Here is a 17,668-nt window from a genome sequence, read left to right as displayed (position 1 = left end):
GCAGAGGGACCAGTGACTTGGGGGGAGAGGCTGGGCACACTGGGGGGCTGTCCAGAGGTCTGGGAGGTGACAGCCTGAGGGGCAGAGGCTAAGCACGGAGCCAGATGCAGGGAGGCGGTAGCCTCCTACTGATGAGCCATGTCCAGACACCCGGGCAGCAGCACCTTCAACGCCTGCTCCTGGGAGTGGTCAGAGGCACTAACCGCTGACCCTGCCCCTGGCCCAGGGCCTCTGCTCCTCCCTCCTCTCCCCACCCACACCCCATTTCTGTCAGCCAGAGGTCGGACAAGTTCCCTGACGGGGCGTCCACACCGGCCCTGCCCACCTCCCATCTCTCCTCCATCGCAGCCTGAGAAAGATGCAGCGTGTGGACCCTGTACTTCCCCCGAGGTGAGGAAGTGGGGGCAGGAGCAGGGCGGGCCAGTGTTCTGGCCAACTCCCCAACCTTCACATGGTCCCAGGCCCCACACTGCAGCACCGATCTCATAGCCTTGACATGCGGAGCTGACAGGTTGGCCAGGCCATGCTGGACTGCGGCTCAGGCAGCACCAGGACGTGCCCTCGTGTCCATTTTACAAATGGGAACATTGAGGGCTAGACCAAGAAGGCACCCAGGAAGCCTGGTCAGCGATCAGCCGGACTGTATGTGGGCTGTGTCCACCGTCAGAGGCAGAGAAGGCCGACTGCCCTCAGGCTTCCCTGCGGGAAGCAAGCGGCAGGAATGTGGTCAGACACAATTGCCTTTATTGGTTCACGGATCCGGACCGCAGACAGGCTGCTGTAGAGGAGACCTTGGGGCGTCTTCCCTCCTCTCCCCAGCAGGTCAGCCTCATCCCACCCTACCTCCACCCCGTGTGCAGGAGCCGGGGTTGGGGCTCAGACTCGGACCCCTGCCGTGGGGGCAGAGAGCAAGGGTCCCCGATTGCCAGGTCACACATGGGCCTCCTGGGCCGTCGAGCAGGTCAGAGGGTGTCCTGGGACCGGACGTGGTGGGGGTGGGGGGATGCCCTTGAAGCAGAAGGGCTGGCGCCCCCTACAGGCCAGCACCCTGACCTGCGTCTGCATGGCAGCTGGCTAAGGCACGGCGGCTGGGCCCTCCTGTGGCAGAGAGCCAGAGGCAAGCGCGACCCTGACCCTCTAAGGACATGTGGCTGACAGATCACGGCGACTTTTTCCGCCGGGGGGTCTGGGAGCCGCTGCTGATGTTGGGGGCTGGGGAAGCTTGCTTGCTGGCAGCTACCGAGTCCTCCTGGGGGGCTGGCTTGTGCTTCTCCTCCTTGGTCCGAGGCAGGGACTGCGGGCCCAGCAGGGCCTGCATGACCTTGATGGCCCCCACAGCCCCCAGGAGCCCCCAGAGCAGGGCGGGGGCCTCCAGGGGAGACAGCTGTTTCCGTACCCAGTGGAGAGCCTGGCTCAGGGTGTTGCTGGAGCCACCGGCCCGGGGCGGGCTTTTGTCCTGCGGGACAGGATGGAGGAAGGTCCGAGGGGGTCGTCCCTGTGGGCCGGGATCACCCCTGCCGCCCACCCCAGCCTGCCTGACTCCTTCCTACCTGAAGGCCAAACTGCCTGAGCAGCATGTCCAGCGCCGGGTCCCCCAGGGACACGGATGGGAAGAATTCTTCCACCCACTGGCGTCGCCACCATTGGCTGCAACAGCATGGGGGCTCAGGCGGGGCCAGCTCGCAGACCCCGCACCCCTCCTGGCGCCCAGACTCACCCCTGCTCCCAAGGGTGCGAGAACCAGTACTTGTAGAGCTGGGCCCGCACGTATGTGGGTGGCTGCTGGTGGAAGGGGTAACTGGGCACGTGGTTCTGGACGAGGCGGATCACTGAGGGTGCAGGGGGCACGGCTCAACGTCCGCCCTCCCTGAGGCCCCCCTGAAGGTCGCCCAGACGCCCCATGGGCCCCGCCCCTCCTCTCAGCCTCACCAGGCTCCTTGCCCTGCAGGAGGCGGAGCACCAGGCTGGTGAACCAGGGGCTGTGCGTGTGGGGGCCCAGGGCCGCGAACCACATCTGCCAGTCGAGGCGCGGCTGGTGGGGCACCACGATGGGGGGCGGCCGGCTCAGGTTCCCGGGTTTGTACATGAACTCGATCTCCTGCCGGGCAGAGTCCCCTTCAGCACGGCTGGCTCCTCCTTCTCTCCCCACCCAGGCCTGTGTGGTCGCCAGGCACCCCGGGCAGGGGCCTCACCGTCCACTGGTGCCCGTCATAGCTGCCCTCCAGCACCACCTCCGGCCGCCCACCCAGGCCCGTCATTCGGCGGAAAAGGCCGTAGGAGTTGGCCAGCTGCAGGTGCTCCACGGTGCTAAACAGGCGGTGGGCCCCGGTCCAGAGGCGCCCATGGCTCGAGGGCTCCATGTAGGAATAGGGCACCTGGAGGCAGGCAGAGGCTTGGCAACGCCCTTCCCGCTCTCTCCTGACTCCCACCCCCAGCTCTGAAGGACTACCCACCAGGCTGATCAGGAACAAAGCCACCGTGGCAGTGCCAAAGACGGACAGCTGCACGGCAGCACAGAGCTTCCGCAGCGACCCTCGCACCTGCACCCACCTGGGGGCGGAGAACAGAACCCAGTCAGGCCCGCCCCGCACGTCTCCACCCACCCTCTTGCACCACACACCTCCAGAGGGCGGTCAGCAGTTCCCAGGCCAGAGAGGCCGCGCCCAGCCACATGGTGGGGAGGGTCACCGTCTTCAGCCACTGGGAGAGCTGGTGGAAGGTGAACACTGCAGAAGAAGGTGGGTGTGAGCGGGGACGCCGCAGCCTCCACCCTCTGCGCCCCCAGCTGGTACTCACTGGTTCTGGAACGAACGACATGCTGCTCCCAGTCCACCTCCAGGCCGAAGTAGTGCACCACGCCACAGGCCAGCAGCCCGTAGACGGCCAACTCCAGCAGCAGGGTCAGCATGGCCAGCAGGGCCTTGGGCCAGGCTGCAGGCCAAGATAGTCATGGGTCGGCTGGGAGCAGGGCTGGGGGGTCTACAGCCTGGGGGCTGGGGTAGAGCTAGGTCACTTGGCGGGCAGCAGGGCTGTCTGTCTGGGGCAGGCGGACACTCACAGCTGGGCATCCTCTTGCGGCGGCTGGTGCTAGACTTGGCAGCCAGGTGTGTGTCGTCCAGGAGGGCGGTGGTGAGCACCAGGGTGAGCAGGTTGAAGAAGTTATAGTTGCCAGTGAGGATAATCAGGACTTGCAGCAAGACCTGGAGACGGTCTGGACTCAGCTCACGGGGCCGCCCCCTTCCCGGGCCCTTCGGAGCCTGCTTCCAGGCCCCTCCACATCTCCCCCACCGAGCTCTCCCGCAGGCCCCTGTGCTCTCCGAGTCACCTCCTGGCCTCTGTTTTCCCACTCCACTTCCCCTACTTTGGCTTACCCCCTCGATGGCTCCCACCAGCACCTGGAGAAAACCCAAGCTTGGCATGCCTCACACAACCCTTCCTCAGCCGCCCCTGCCGCCCCAGGACAGACATCTCCACACAGGCACACCTTCACACCCCAGGCTAACGAGCTCCTCTGCCCATGAGGCCCTTCTGACTGCCCAGCAGCAGACACCCATCCCCAGTGGAGCCCTCTGGGCAGTGCAGAGCAAGGTCACGTCCTGTTTGTCTTTCTGACGGCTAAGGACCCCATCGACCTGGGAGTAGAAGGCAGCCAACCGCAGGCGGCGAACAGGAGCGAAGAACAGAGGGGGCACTGCAATCTCGATGAGGAAGGTGGCCACCACGCTGAGCTTGTGCAGCCAGACGGGCAGGTGGTGGGCAAACCAGGCGGCCGGCGTGGGCAGGCACTGAGTCTCGTAGTGGTAGGTGAGGGCTGCAGGGCACAGGCGGGCGGTCAGGGCTGGGCAAAGCCCCCAACACTGCCGCATATCCAGGCAGGGACCCTCACCGGTGAGCCCCCACCATGCGGGGCAACGGCTAGTCAGCTTGACCACACCCGAGGCAAACATGAGGCGGAACAGCAGCCAGCGCACGAGCCAGAAGGGGAGGCCTTCATGGGGGGAGACCCCTCCCGGCCGGCCCTGGGGGGCCTGCTTGTGGTTGGGGGGCAGCCCCAGAGGGGCCACCAGCATGGCCAGGAAGCCTGTCTCCAGCAGCAGGGAATCCCTATGGGGAGAAAAAATAGCACAGAGGCCCTCCTCCCCATCAGGGCTGCTCTCCTAAGGGGGTCCTCCTGGGAGAGACAAGCACATCCCACCCCATCTCACCCACCCAGCCTTCTGTGGCCCCAGACCCAACAGTCACTCACCACTGGAAATAAAGAAACACCTGGCCCACCTGCAGGGAGAAGGGGGGTCAGGAAGCACGGCTGGGGAGAGGGCGGGTGGGCCTGGAGGGAGCTGGAGGCAAGGGTCCCGGTGGCACAGCCCCACTTGCCTGGCAGACAGACAGGTAGGCGGCCCAGAGCAGCAGGTACACGAGCGGGTGGCGCAGCTGGCGGGTCAGCAGGGCACCCAGGGCCAGCACGGTGCCCAGCAGGCTCAGCAGCTCCAGGCCCTGGGCAGTGTCCAGCCCCAGAAGCGGCGCCTCCCACAGCAGCGTGGGGGTCTCCCACAGCTGCTGCCAGCGGCCCTTTCCCTGGGGCCGCAGTGTCCTCCGGGCAGGCAGTATGCCCTCGGGGCCGTACAGGCCTGTGGGAGGGCACATCAGGGCAGGCCCTGGACACGTCCCGCGGAGACGAGACTACCCCCTACCAGCCAGGGCCTGCGGATCTGCCCTCCCCAACCCAGGTCGGCACCCGCAGATTCTCCCTTCCGACAGGTCAAGGCTTGCAGACCCTCCAGACCCTCGCGCCGAGGTCAGAACCCAGAACCGTGCTGAAAATGACCCCTGCACGCCTGCCCACGGCCCACACCCCCGCGGATCGCAGGACACAAACCGCAGCCCTCGACCCCATGCATCCAGGCCTGGATCTCACCGCCCCTACACAGCGGTGTGTCGGGCGGAGAGATGAGGGGGTCACAGGACCCGGGTTGGGGGGGGGGGTCCCGCCTTATGGCACCCGGCTCTCGGCGCCCTCACCCGGGATCTGCGTGTAAAGGGAAGCGAAGGCGAACATGAAGACGGCGGCCACGCCCTGGAGAAAGAGCTGCCGTGGGACCCGAGAGCCCGCCATGTCCGCTACGCGGCGGGCTGGACACGATCCCCGGGTCCGCCCGGCCCCGCCCCTCCGCGCCGGCCCCGCCCCGCCCCTCCGCGCCGGCCCCGCCCCGCCCCTCCGCGCCGGCCCCGCCCCGCCCCTCCGCGCCGGCCCCGCCCCGCCCCTCCGCGCCGGCCCCGCCCCGCCCCTCCGCGCCGGCCGCAGCTGCATGCCGGACCCCGCGCCCTCTGGCGCCCCGCCTCCGGCGCGTCCTGCGCCCTTTCCGGCGTGACGCGATCGGTCTGCGTCAAGTTGTGCGCTCGTCGCTGCGCGCTACGAATCTTCCTGGGCGGGAACAGCAAAATGGCGCCAGAAGTAGTGGCGGGCTGAGTACACCGGCCCCTTTGGAAGCCGGCGCTGCGGTCCCCGGGCCGATCCGGCTCCTCCCGAACATGGAGGACGTGGAGGCGCGCTTCGCCCACCTCTTGCTGCCCATCCGCGACCTCACCAGGAACTGGGAGGTGGACGTGGCGGCCCAGCTGGGCGAATATCTTGAGGAGGTGAGGGCGGCCCCGGGGAGTGGCGCGGGGCGTGGGGCGCGGGCTGCGGGCCTCTGCCGCCTCTGGGGTGTGTGCCGCCTCCGTCTGGCGCTCTGACTGCACTCATCCGCAGGCTCGTTCCCTTTTTCCCAGCTCCGTCTCTTGGGCCTCGAAACCATTCCTTACTTGATTAGCCTGGAGCTGTCATTAGAGATCGCTTTCTGTTAATGAGCCTTGAAATCGATCTAGTGAGTAGCGAGCAGCATTTTTCTGTAATAGAGTAGAATAGAATTTGTGTGCATGTGTGGCTGTGTCAGAGGTCTGGGTCACGATGCAGGAGGGAGATCTTATGTTAGACTTTCAAGCCAATGCTCCACCGTCAGCATTTAACCCTTTCCTCATATCTGACAGTATGTCTAGACCTCGTTAAAGAGCTGTCATCTCCATTTCTGCACTTCAGTGGCACTGCTCAGCCCACTTGGACTGCTTTTGTGTTGATCAATAACGACTTCCTACCACATCCAAGGGTCACAAGAAGAGTCATCTTGTTCAACTCAGCAGCATTTGATGAGTTGATGGCATCCTCTTTTTTGAAACAGGTTTTGTCTCCTGTCTAGTCTCAGTGTTGAACTCCTCAGGGCGTGGCCTGAGCCATCTTTTTACACATTTCCCCTAAACCACTTCATTTATTTACATGATTTTAAGTGCCACTTGTATGAGGACAATTGCTGGGTTATTTACTTATTCCCCCCTTCCTCGGTTTATATTTCTATTCCAGGCCTTTTCTCTGATTCTGGTTTGTGTATCCATGTTCTTAATCTTGACATTCTCACTTAGATGTCACACAAGCATCTCAGGTTTAATAGAGTTAAAGGAGTTGTTGTTCAGTCGATTATTTTCCTGTCTGACTCTTTGTGACTCCATGGACTGCTGCATGCCAGGCATCCCTGTCCTTCACCATCTCCTGGAGCTTGCTCAAACTCATGTCCAGTCAGTCGGTGCTGCCATCCAACCATCTCATCCTCTGTCGTCCCCTTCTCCTCCTGGGGAGGGGTCTTTTCTAATGAATCGGCCCTATGAATCAGGTGGCCAGAGTATTGGAGCTTCAGCTTCAGCATCAGTCCTTCAGTGAATATTCAGGAATGATTGCCTTTGGGATTGACTGGTTTGATCTCCTTGCAGTCCACGGGACTCTCAAGAGTCTTTTCCAACACCACAGTTTAAAAACACCATTTCTTTGGAATTGATCATCAATTTAAAGGAGAGCTCTTTATTTTCCTGCTCAAAGCTCAGCCTTTCTGATCTTGGTATACGGCACCGATGTTCCTCAAAGTGAAAGCTCAGAGCTCGGGAAACCTGACACTGCACACGAGTTCACCCGTGGTTTCTATCATTTTGTCACCAGAACTTCAGTTAATCTCTTTCCCATTTTCTCTGATCCAGGCCACAGTCTGGCTCCCATTCATGTTAAAACCTTCATTCTTGGACTCCCTGCTCTTGTTTTTGGCTCTATCCAATTCATGTTCCACTCAGCAGCAAGCGTGACACTTAAAAATTAAAATCAGGCTGCAGCACTGCCCTGCCTAATACCCCTCAGAGGCTTTCCATTGCTCCCAGAATAGAAGCCAAGCTTCCTTCTCTGAATCTGGCTCTGTTCACTGTTTTAGCCTTGTTTTAGGCTCTTCCCCTGGAGAAGGAAATGGCAACCCACTCCGGTATTCTTGCCTGTAAAATCCTATGGATGGAGGAGCATGGTAGGCTACAGTCCATGGGGTCTCAAAGAGTCGGACACGACTGAGTGACTTCACTTAGGCTCTTTACCTGTTCTTTGAACCAATCAGTCTGCAACACCCAAGCTCATTCCTGGCTGCACTTCACACACACACACACACACACACACACACACACACATTTATGTTTTCTGTACTCGATGGCGAAATTTTTTTGCCCGTTCTAAAAAGAACTGATTCTTTCTCATCCTGTACATCTCAGTTTAAATATCAGCTGACTGCCATGTCTAAAATAGTTCTCTCTGTTATAATACCTTCTGTGTTTTAGAATGCTCACCTTCAGCTGGTCTTTAACTTGTGTATGGTCTTTCCACACTAGAATGTACATTCTGCCTGGGCAGGGACTGTTTTCATTCTCTCTCCCTTTTGCTTAATAGAATGCCTGGCACACAGTGGGTGCAGAATAAATGTTAAATGGACACTTGATCTGACGACTGACCTCTGCTTGAACACACAGTCTCCTGAGAAAATGCAGAGAACTATGCTAGCTGGAGCTGCGTTGAGCGGGGTGCTTGGGGATGCCTGGTGAACCTGCTTGCTTGGTCTGCTCCTCTCCTGCTTCGTATGTCTGCTTCTCCAAATGTTTTCTGTCCCCTGAAGTCCTCATTTCTCTGCCTCTAGTTTTGTCTTTCTCCTCCTTTCATTTTCCACACAGCTGCCAGAACATTCTTTCTTACCTTAGAGCTGGTTTAGATGGGTTTGGGGATTGTTGGCATGTGGTTGGTGGACACAGATTTAAGGGGTGGTGGGAACTGGTGCTCAGGAGAGGCTGGGGGTCAGGAGTTGCAGAGGAAGGGGGATGATGTACTTGCAAGTGTTTCCTGAGTTTTCTGCTCGAAGGATTGAGACCCCAGCATTCTGTCTCTCTCTTCCCCACCCTTGAGGGTCCCCCGTCCTTCTCCCAGGGTGGGGTCTTCCTGCTGGAGTCTGGCTGAGCCGGTCCCGACTAGGATGGGCGCAGTGTGAGCACCTCTGGAGAGGAGCTGGTGTGTAGTTCTGGCCGTCTGTGGGTGATGCGCCCTAGGGGCCTGCGTCTTCCAAAACACTAGGTCTTAGAGGTTTCAGGAAGTAGGGGTAACCACAAAGGCCTGTCTGTCCCCTCCAAAAAACGGGCAGCTGGCAAGCCCCAGGCAGAGCCAGAGCTGTTCGGAAGGGCTGCTTGTCGTGACGGACACCTTGGCCACTGGCCTGGGTGGGGGTGGCTTGGGTGGACTGCCAGGAGGAGAGTGCGTGGACTTGCCACTGTCCCTCGTTGTGTCTTGCAGCTGGACCAGATCTGCATTTCTTTTGACAAAGGCAAAACCACCATGAACTTCATCGAGGCAGCGCTGTTGATCCAGGGCTCCGCCTGTGTCTACAGTAAGAAGGTGGGCCCGCCTGGCTGTGGTCTTGAACTGCAGTGTCTCGTGGGACTGAGGTCTACTGTCTCGCTGGGGCAGGTGGCAGGCTCAGCCCTGTCTCTGAGTTGCCTCAGCAGCACGTCCCACCTCCTCCTCCAAGTCCTTGCCCCTTTTAACAGGGAAGAACAGAATGGGTTTAAAATAGTAGGGTTGGGAATTCCCTGGTGGTCCAGCAGTTGGGACTCCATGCTTCTGGGGGATGGGTTTGCTTCCTGGGTCGGGGACTAAGATCCTGCATGCCATACCACATGGCCCCCCAAAAAAGAGATTGTCAGTAAGTAAATCAGTGACTCTCAACCCACGCTCCAGTCCAAACAATTACCAGCGCCTGGGCCTCACCCACACTGAGCAAATCAGAATCCCCGGGTGGTGGTGGGTTGGGGGAGGGAGGTAGATCTCTGGATGTTTGAACTATCCTCAGTGACAGTCGGCATTGAAAACCATGGGAGGGGGAGGAGAAAGGGGAGCCGGGAGAGGGATACGGATGACACACAGCAGAGGGGAAGCAGGTCGGGAGCGCGGCTGACGGGCTTGCCGGAGAGAAAGACACCTCTCGGGACGGTGCCGAGAAGGCGGGCCCAGGGGCTTGCAGGGCCCACGCCTAAGGCCCCAGCTTTCACAGGGGGCACGCGAGTCAGCTGCTGAGAACCAGGCACTGTATAAGAAACTCGGAGAGTGAGGTGTGACTAAAGATCAGCGCTGCTGAGGGAAACGCGAAATAGAAGCCCAGGTGAGGCGCTGGTAGTCCAGAGGCGGTTAAACGCCCCTCGCTGCTTGCCAGGGCGCCTGTGCGCATGCGGGAGACGTGCCTCCAGCAGCGCCGCCCCGTCCGTCCTCTCGCGGAGGAGCAGGGAAGAGTGGGCCACAGCGCTGACCCGCTCAGCTGGCTGTTTAGTGGGGGGCAGGGAACCAAAGGCGCACAGAGGAAGGGTTTAGAGATGCGTCGAGGAGCTCGGTACTGAGAGCCCCTCCGGACGGAGCGGGGGAGGCCACTAACTTGTGGGTCAGCCGGCACAAGGGCCACCTTGGGGACCGTGAGTTATGAAGACGGTTTGAGAATTCATTGGTTTTTGTCTTGGATGAGCCCATGCAGTCGGATTCTCGCATTTGTCCTCGGAAGGAATATCGGCAGTCGACTTTGGGGGCACAGACATAAGCTGCGCCTGTGGTCGATCAGACGGGCAGGTGTGTGCTTCCAGCAGGCGCAGAAAGCGCTAGCAAGCTGCAGAAGGCGTGAGGGGAGCACAGGTGGCAGGCAGTGCGGTCCGACTGCTCTTCCGAGCTGATGGCAGTGTCCTGTGATCTAATACGTGCGGCTCCTGGGCCCTTGAAACGCAGCGTGTGTGACTGAGGAGTCTGGCGTTTTGTTAACTTTTAATTAGATTTAAGCTGATGGCGTCACAGGTGGCTCGTGGCTGCTGGACTTCTGCATCCCTGGTGCGGGTCCTCGACCCATTGCTGGTGGGGTTGCTCTGATTCTCTGAGTCTCGGTTCATCTCATTTACAATGAGAACAGCACCGGCGCCGGTTCCAAGTGAATGGGACAGAGTGTGAAGCGCCGTGCTGTGCGACAGACACTTAGGGAAGCTCCTGGGTATTGTTTCTGGGGAGTGGGATCCGTGCCCTCGGGGCACACTGTCCTGCTGGGCGCTGTCACCTGGAGGGAACGGCTTAGGCAGTGCGTGTCTGCGTCCTGCTGGTGGGTGCTTTGTGGCCAGAATCTGGAAAATCCCAACTCTCACCCCTAGCAGTGGGGCCCCACAGGCTATGGCTGCACTGTGATGCGCCGGCAGAGACCCGCGGCGCTCCCGCAGGTGGGGCTGTTTGGTGAGCCCCGTGAAGTCAGACGCAGCTGTGGGTCCGGGCTGCAGGGTTGGGGTGGCCGCAGCTGCTGCGGTGTGGAGTGAGGGTGCAGGAGGGGGGCTCCAGCTGTTCAGTAGTGCTGGGGAGGCGTGGCGGTTGGGTTGGAGCAGTGGTTTTGGCAGCCAGACAGGCAGGAATTTGGAGAGAATGCGGGCATCTTGGCACCTGGACGCGTCTTGTGGGGGGCTCTGGGAGCCCCTCCTTCCTCGCCCTCACTGCCGGCTCTGGTTGCCAGGTGGAATACCTCTACTCCCTGGTCTACCAGGCTCTCGACTTCATCTCTGGCAAGAAGTGAGTATACAGGGGGTGCCCGTGTGTCTGCTGTGCGTGCGGCCCGGGCGGCCCTCACCTTCGGTGCCCCTGTGCTGGTTCTCTCAGGCAGGCCAAGCAGCTGTCCTCCACGCCGGAAGACGGGACCATTGGGGATGCCAGCTCGAGGGCCCCCCAGGAGGCGGAGCAGAAGGTGAGGCTTCCTGGGTGCCTGGCGGTGCCCACGGTGCCAGCCGGGCCCCCCCGAGCCTTCCGTCTTCCCACAGTTCCGGGCGTTGGACGACCTCTCTGACTCCTGTGCTAACGTGGATCTCAGGGATGACCAGGTCGTCAGTGTGAGTGCCCCTCCCGCGTTTAGCTGATGGGAGCGTGCAGGGTGCTGTCGTGGCCCGTGGGTTCCCACGGTTTACCCGCTGTTGGCCTCTATGCAGGGGACCCTCATCCCCCTCCTGCCCAATGCCCTGGTCGCCCCGGACGAGATGGAGAAGAACAGTAACCCCCTGTACAGGTGCGGGGCTGCGCCTGCTGGGTGGAGGGGGTGGTGCTGGGGAAGGGTCTCTGCAGCGCCCGTTTTTTGCCAGCTGTCAGGGGGAGGTCCTGGCCAGCCGGAAGGATTTCAGGGTGAACACGTGCACGCCGCACCCCAGAGGCACATTCCTGTTGGAGCCACTGGGTGTGTCCCTCATGGAGGCCCTGCAGCCGTGGAACCCGAAGGGTGAGGATTCGGGTGGCGGCGAGGTGGGCTCGCTTGGGTGCCTGCGCCCACCGTTCGGACCTGCCTGCAGGACGGGGCCTCTGCCCACAGCTGGCTCAGCCCCAGGGAGCTGGAGGCCTGTGCCAGGCTGTGCTCTCTCCTCCCCGGTTCTGGCTGCGTGGGGCCCAGGAGGGACCTTGTAGGGGGAGCAGGGCTGACCGTGTTCCATCCCTGTTCTCTCCCAGAGCCTGGAAGGGCTGAGGAGCAGCCAATGGAAGTCTCTGTGTGCGGGAGTCCCGGCCCGGCGCTCAGCACCTCCCAGGAGCCAGGTGAGAAGCGAGCTCCCAGGCGGGCCTGCAGCGGGGGCTGGGGAGGGGCCTCTGCGCTCAGCACCCAGCCTCTCCACCGCTGCAGCCTGGGGGGCTGAGGCCCGGGGGGCAGGCCTCCATGCCCAGGGCCCACCTTGGCCAGCTGTGTTGTCTTGGTTCAGTGGCTGCCCCCGGACCAGCCTCCTCTCTGAGCAGACAGAGGTGGCAGCATTTAGAGAGGAAAATTACTAAAAAATAAAATGAACCAAACAGAGCAGCAGAGTGGCGTGAGTGCACCGTCTGCTTCCCACAAGTGACGCTGAGACGGGAACGGGCCCTCGTCCCGAGGCGCGGCCCCCGCTGCCTGGCCTTCGGGCTCCCAGGGCTGACTGTCTCGTGTCCCTGCCAGGCTCCTCTCCAGAAGGCCCGGTGCCTAGAGGTGGGGGCGTGGGAGAGGACGAAGAGGACGCAGAAGGCGCGGCGGAGCCCCCTGAGGCTTCAGCACCTGAGGTCCCTATGGAGCCCCTGGAGCCCAGGAGCCCTGAGCAGGTGGGATCTCCAGGGAGGCCTGCCGAGCCCCCGCCCTCAGCCAGGCGGGCCCCAGTGGGAATGGTGCGTGCGTGGGGCAGGCGGCCCCCTGGGCTGCCCGCTCTCTGGTCCTTGTGCGCCAGGGCAGTGGGTGTGTCCCCCAGCCGGCCCCAGCCCCACACCCTGCCCTTTCCAGCAGCAGCTTTCATGGCTCCCTCTTTGAGCAGAGCAGCTGCTGCTCTTCAGGGGTGGACTGGTGCCCAGGGGCGCCACCCAGAATGGCGCTGGTCTCCAGAGCTGACTCTTGAGGCCAGCCTGGCAGGAGTGGACAGGCCTGCCAGCTTTGATTGGTGGTTTTTGCTGTGCTTAATTGCTGTCACGTCCGACTCTCGTGACCCCACGGACTGCAGCCTGCCAGGCTCCTCTGTCCATGGGATTCTCCAGGCAAGGATACTGGAGTGGGTCACCACGCCTTCCTCCAGGGGATCTTCCCGACCCAGGGGTGGAAGCCAGGTCTCTCGCGTTGCAGGCAGATTCTTTACCTCTGTCTTTTTTTTGAGGAGGTATCTCGTGGCCAGTAGTCTACTAGTTTCTATCTCCTCCTAAAGTTTTTCCTAGCTGTTTACCTTTTGGTTGTTGAACTTTCTGCCCCAGGGGGTTTCTGCAGAGTTCCCTGTGTCTGGCCCTAGAGCAGAGCTGCTGGGGGGCCTGGAATCCTGGGTGGAGGAGGAGAGGGGAATCCCTGGTGTTCCTTTCCAGAGTGTTGCCCAGCCCAGAAGGTATACTCTCCGGGAGCGGAAGGAGGCCCCAGAGCCCGCATCCAGGCTGAAGGTGAGGGGTGGGCGGGTGCGCCCTCGCAGTGCGTCTCTTGAGCACGCTTCCTCCCCAGCGCTGGGCCGCCCTGCTGCAGCTCCAGGGTGCCCCATCCCCGTGCGTCTCGACTGGGGGGCGCACCCTCCACTCTCCTGTGTCTGCTTGTGCTCAGGACACCCCAGACCCCTGGCAGGGCCTGGACCCCTTCGACTCCCCAGATTCTAAGCCCTTCAGGAAAGGTAACGCGGCGGGCATGGCCCCTGGGCACCAGGGGGTAGGAGCTGGGCTCACCTGGCTGGAGTGGAGGTTGGGGCTCCAGGGCCTGTGGGCACGGAGACGGCCCCGGGCTGTGGCTGCGCTCCGGGACTGCCTGTCTGCCCCCAGGTAGGCCCTACTCCGTGCCCCCCCGAGTGGAGGAGGCGCCAGGACAGAAGCGTAAGAGGAAGGGCGCCGTCAAGCTGCAGGACTTCCACCAGTGGTACCTGGCTGCCTGTGCGTGGGGCCCGGGGCTGGCGCGGCTGTGGGCCTTGGCTCGGCCCCTGCTAACCTGGGCTTCTTGCAGATGCCGACCACACCGACAGCAGGAGGTCCCGGCGAAAGGGCCCTTCCTTTGCAGGTGAGCCTGGGGCTCTTTGAGGGAGGCTGACCCCACGCTGCACCGCCCCCCTCAGCCCGGGGAGGCCAGAGGCCGAGTGGACTCGGGTGGGCCCGGGCAGGATGAGGGAGCCCCCTCACGAGGCTTGTGTGTGCAGACATGGAGGTTCTGTACTGGAAGCACGTGAAGGAGCAGCTGGAGACGCTCCGGAAGATGCAGAGGAGGGAGGCAAGTACCAGCCACCACATGGACCCCGCGGGGCCTGGTGGGAGGCAGCGGTGCCTCTGAGGGGCTGTCTCTGTACAGGCGGCTGAGCGGTGGCTGCCGAGGGCCGAGCAGGGGCTGTGGCCCGTGGAGGAGGACCGTCTGGAGGACTCGGTGGAGGACCTGGGCGCCGCAGGTGGGGCCCCCGGGGGCAGGCCGGGGCAGGGGCGCTGCAGGTGGGGCCCCTGGGGGCAGGCCGGGGCAGGCTCAGTGCCCGCCGAAGCCTAACCGGCCTTGTGCCCGGGCGCTCCCTTCTCTGCAGATGACTTCCTGGAGCCTGAGGAGTACGCAGAGCCCGAGGGGGCAGAGCCCGGGGAAGATGCAGACATGGGTAGGTCTGGGAGTGGGCTGCTGGCCCGAGGGGCCCCCGAAGATGGGAGGAAGGAGAGAGGTTCATGGCTGCACTTTTGCAGAAGCGGAAGCCATGCCAGCGTCTCTGCGCTATGAGGAGCTGGTCCAAAGGAATGTGGTAGGCCCAGGTCAGAGTGGGGGCAGCTGGGCGGGGCGGGGGCGGGCCCTGCACCCAGTTGGTGGCTCTGGTCCTCCCCCAGGAGCTCTTTGTCACCGCCTCGAAGCAGGATGTCTTCGTCACCACCTCGAGGCAGGAGCTCGTCCAGGAGACGGAGCTGAAGCAGCACATCAGGGGCTGGGAGGACGCCATCCAGAGTCTGCTCCAGGAGCAGGTGAGGTGGGCCGGGTGGGGCCCCTGGTGGAGGACGGCGTCCCCTGCTGTCTGCCTTGGGCCAGCCCGGGACCTTCCCCTCCCCTCCCCTCCGCAGGAGGAGCACGTGCCCTTTGACATCCACACCTATGGGGACCAGGTGGTCTCCCGGTTCAGCCAGCTCAACCAGTGGTGTCCCTTTGCGAAGCTGGTGGCGGGCCAGCCTGCCTTCGAAGTGTGTCGCTCCATGCTGGCCTCCCTGCAGCTGGTGAGTGGCCTGGGCATCTGGGAGGGAAGTGGTCCCTGGCCTTCACTGACGCTTGGTGCCCTACAGGCCAACGACTACACGGTGGAGATCACCCAGCAGCCGGGGCTGGAGGCGGCCGTGGACACCATGTCCCTGAGGCTGCTCACGCACCAGCGGGCCCGCCAGCGCTTCCAGACCTACGCCGCCCCCTCCACGGTGCAGCCCTGAGTGGGGAGCACTGAGGCCAGGGTTGGGCTTTACAGCTTGTCCCCCACGGACACCGGGTGTGCGTCTGCTCAGTCTGCTTTGCTTCCTGGCTGGCCCAGCCTAATAAAGTGTTGCCATCCCACCAGTCCCTTAAAAGACAAAACAAAACCCTTTACAGAACCGTTGTGTGTAGGGGAGAGGGCTGTCTGTCCCCTGCACCCCAGGAGGCAACCAGGCCCCCAGCCCCTTTCCTGCCGTGGCCTCCAGGGGCTGCCGGCACAGATCTCACGCGCACACGGCTCCGTCACAGCCCTTTAATGACCCAGCTCAGCGCAGGACGCTGCGGAACGCAGCCATGTGGCGCCGCACGCTGTCTGTGATCTGCTCGGCTGACCTGGCCCTGCTGTAGTAGTCCGTGAAGAGGCCGTCAGGGCTGAGCAGGTAGATGGCGATGGAGTGGTCCACGATGTAGTCCTGGTCTTCGTCCTTGGGGCCGGCGCTGTAGTACACGCGGTAGCTACGGCTCACCTGGGCGATCTGCTCGGCGGAGCCGGTCAGGCCCAGCAGCCTCGGGTGGAAGTCCTGCACGTAGCGGGCCATGGCGGCCACGGTGTCCCGCTCGGGGTCCACGGTGATGAAGAGGGGCTGCACCGGGGGCAGGCCGGGCTCCGCCTCCAGCTGCCGCACCACCTGCACCAACTTCTCCAGCTCGTCGGGGCAGATGTCAGGGCAGTGAGTGAAGCCGAAGTACAGCAGCACCCACTGGCCCCGGAAGTCAGCTTTGCAGCGTACTCGGCCCCGGTGGTCCAGCAGGCTGAAATCGCCCTGGCCCACAGCAGCCTGCCGCAGGGCCTCTGTCCGCTGCTGCTGCTGCCCCCGCTCCTTTTCAGCCCTCAAGGCCAGCCACGCCCCACCCAGTCCCGCTCCAACCAGGGCTGTGACGAGCAACCTGGTTCGCAGGCCGGGACCCTGGGGCTGGCCCTGCCTGCCTGTATCTGCAGGGCCTGGCATTGAGAAGAGCTGGTATCTCACATGCTGGGTCTTGCCTCCTGGGGTCCCAAGGAGGGCCAGAGGCTGGAGCTGAAAGAGCCTGTGCCAAGCTTTGGGTGGCCGAGCCAGCAGCAGCATGGACCTGATGCTTCTGGAAAAGAGTAAGCGTGTCAGAAGCCAGAAGTGCCCCCATCGTTCAGGAGATCCCTGACTCCGCCCGAAGGACCAGCCCTCCACAGGGTCTGCTGTCAGCAGCTGCTCACCTCGCACTCACTTGGGCTCAAGTGCCTCACCTCTGAAACTTGAAACTCCAGTTCAGGCGTCAGCAAGCGTTAATGCTTGTCGCTCTTGTTCTTGAGCCTTAAAGCCTCAGTCTATCCCATCCCACCTGGCCCCGGCAGCTCTAACAGCTCAGCCGTCGTCACCTGCATCTGAGCTGATGGAAAGCATTCCATGCACACGCCTCAGCTGGATTCTTGGGCATATTTATTTGTTTGCAATAAACATCCATTTCTTAAGAGGAGGTGGGTGAATTTCTGGCTTCAACCCTCCCAAGACCGACTCCTCTGGCCCTTCTGCCTTCTTTCTCTTGAGGCCACTCCCGCCACAGTGCTCTGGCCGCCAGTCCCCGCCAGCCCCTCGCACGTACATTTCCAGCCGGCAGTCGGCCCGTTAGAGAAGGCTTCTACTTGCTTCGCGCCCACTTCTCACTGCCAGGTACCCGACGGCAGCTTTGGACTCGTGTCCTGCCGCTGCTTCGGCGACCTCCGTGCCTTTCTCAGGGGCCTCTGGAAGTTTGCCAGGAGGAGGTCTTAGAGTCCCCCCTCACCTGTTCAGGCGCTCCTGGGAGGACCCTCTCGAAGACTCCTAAACGTCCAGCCTCTCCCCGTCCGACGGTTCCTCGGCTGCACGACCTTGGACACGTCCCTTAGCCTGTTCACAACACCTTCCTACCTTACAAAACGTGCTCCAAGTTGTGCACAAGGTGGGCCTGCAAACCCAGACGTTTCCAGCCCCTCTCCGGGAGCCCCTTTCACAGCAACCTCCCGGAACGCGCCTGCGAGTTTTGCAGGTGCTCCCTCCCTCACCGCGCGCCAGGGTCGGGGAGCCGAGTCTCGAGATGCTACCTGGGCGGCACCACGGGCCTCCCGCCCAGCTCGACGTCAGCGCGCATGCGTCAACGACAACGCGCGCGCGCAGACGGCAGTGTGCACGGGCCGCCGGGCGGTGCGCGTGCGCCAAAGGAGGCCCGCCGGAAGTCACGTATAGGAGGCGGGGCTTCCTCCGCGGTCGTGCCCTTCCGCCGCGGCCGCGCTTGCTCGGCGCCGTCGCCAGTCGCCGGATGTGGTCACCTGTCGTCGGGTGTGGTCTCCGCTCCGCTCCCTTGCCAGGCGTGCCGGCGCACGCAGGGCTGCAAGCCTC

General features: G+C 62.6%; 3 protein-coding genes across 6 annotated transcripts; 1 reads left to right on the top strand and 2 right to left on the bottom strand.

The window, feature by feature from the left end:
* Positions 1-722: 722 nt before the first annotated feature.
* LMF2 (lipase maturation factor 2) lies at positions 723-5,171 on the bottom strand. Of its 2 annotated transcripts, XM_027540402.1 has the most exons (14): positions 5,020-5,171; positions 4,375-4,628; positions 4,247-4,275; positions 3,887-4,104; positions 3,633-3,811; positions 3,059-3,200; positions 2,797-2,931; positions 2,621-2,726; positions 2,454-2,550; positions 2,193-2,375; positions 1,930-2,098; positions 1,718-1,829; positions 1,551-1,647; positions 723-1,456 (listed from the first exon to the last, which is right to left on the bottom strand). In XM_027540402.1, exons 1-14 carry the CDS (start codon positions 5,111-5,113, stop codon positions 1,160-1,162), a joined length of 2,112 nt encoding a protein of 703 aa, XP_027396203.1. In that variant the 5' UTR covers positions 5,114-5,171; the 3' UTR covers positions 723-1,159. The 2 variants fall into 2 exon arrangements, with proteins under 2 accessions (XP_027396203.1, XP_027396204.1); XM_027540403.1 differs by lacking the exons at positions 4,247-4,275; positions 5,020-5,171 and having other exon boundaries at positions 4,375-4,447.
* A 237-nt stretch (positions 5,172-5,408) lies between these two features.
* NCAPH2 (non-SMC condensin II complex subunit H2) lies at positions 5,409-16,766 on the top strand. 2 transcript variants are annotated; one of them, XM_027540394.1, is made up of 21 exons: positions 5,552-5,637; positions 7,864-7,968; positions 8,672-8,773; positions 10,905-10,960; positions 11,048-11,132; positions 11,206-11,274; positions 11,371-11,447; positions 11,521-11,654; positions 11,879-11,962; positions 12,351-12,490; positions 13,229-13,300; positions 13,455-13,521; positions 13,667-13,774; positions 13,845-13,898; positions 14,035-14,105; positions 14,184-14,277; positions 14,404-14,472; positions 14,555-14,610; positions 14,693-14,824; positions 14,921-15,070; positions 15,137-16,766. In XM_027540394.1, the coding sequence occupies exons 3-21, from the start codon at positions 8,714-8,716 to the stop codon at positions 15,275-15,277; spliced, it is 1,719 nt and encodes a 572-aa protein (XP_027396195.1). In that variant the 5' UTR covers positions 5,552-5,637; positions 7,864-7,968; positions 8,672-8,713; the 3' UTR covers positions 15,278-16,766. The 2 variants fall into 2 exon arrangements, with proteins under 2 accessions (XP_027396194.1, XP_027396195.1); XM_027540393.1 differs by lacking the exon at positions 7,864-7,968 and having other exon boundaries at positions 5,409-5,637.
* On the bottom strand, positions 15,557-17,405 carry LOC113892058 (protein SCO2 homolog, mitochondrial). Of its 2 annotated transcripts, none has more exons than XM_027540401.1 (2): positions 17,076-17,405; positions 15,557-16,397 (listed from the first exon to the last, which is right to left on the bottom strand). In XM_027540401.1, exon 2 carries the CDS (start codon positions 16,382-16,384, stop codon positions 15,584-15,586), a length of 801 nt encoding a protein of 266 aa, XP_027396202.1. In that variant the 5' UTR covers positions 16,385-16,397; positions 17,076-17,405; the 3' UTR covers positions 15,557-15,583. The 2 variants fall into 2 exon arrangements, with proteins under 2 accessions (XP_027396202.1, XP_027396201.1); XM_027540400.1 differs by having other exon boundaries at positions 16,896-17,375.
* Positions 17,406-17,668: the final 263 nt, after the last annotated feature.

Source organism: Bos indicus x Bos taurus, chromosome 5 (genome assembly GCF_003369695.1).
Source record: "Bos indicus x Bos taurus breed Angus x Brahman F1 hybrid chromosome 5, Bos_hybrid_MaternalHap_v2.0, whole genome shotgun sequence".
In the NCBI taxonomy this organism is placed as follows: Eukaryota; Metazoa; Chordata; class Mammalia; order Artiodactyla; family Bovidae; genus Bos; species Bos indicus x Bos taurus.
This window is presented reverse-complemented; position numbering and strand designations above follow the sequence as displayed.

Coding starts and splice junctions, on each gene's coding strand:
- LMF2 (XM_027540402.1), bottom strand. CDS start 5,113: ATGGCGGGCTCTCGGGTCCCACGGCAGCTCTTTCTCCAGGGCGTGGCC. Junction 4,629..5,019: donor CCTTTACACGCAGATCCCGG/GTGAGGGCGCCG, acceptor GCCCTCCCACAG/GCCTGTACGGCCCCGAGGGC. Junction 1,830..1,929: donor CCTGCAGGGCAAGGAGCCTG/GTGAGGCTGAGA, acceptor CTGCACCCTCAG/TGATCCGCCTCGTCCAGAAC.
- NCAPH2 (XM_027540393.1), top strand. CDS start 5,530: ATGGAGGACGTGGAGGCGCGCTTCGCCCACCTCTTGCTGCCCATCCGC. Junction 13,775..13,844: donor CCAGTGGTACCTGGCTGCCT/GTGCGTGGGGCC, acceptor GGCTTCTTGCAG/ATGCCGACCACACCGACAGC. Junction 13,899..14,034: donor AAAGGGCCCTTCCTTTGCAG/GTGAGCCTGGGG, acceptor TTGTGTGTGCAG/ACATGGAGGTTCTGTACTGG.
- LOC113892058 (XM_027540401.1), bottom strand. CDS start 16,384: ATGCTGCTGCTGGCTCGGCCACCCAAAGCTTGGCACAGGCTCTTTCAG.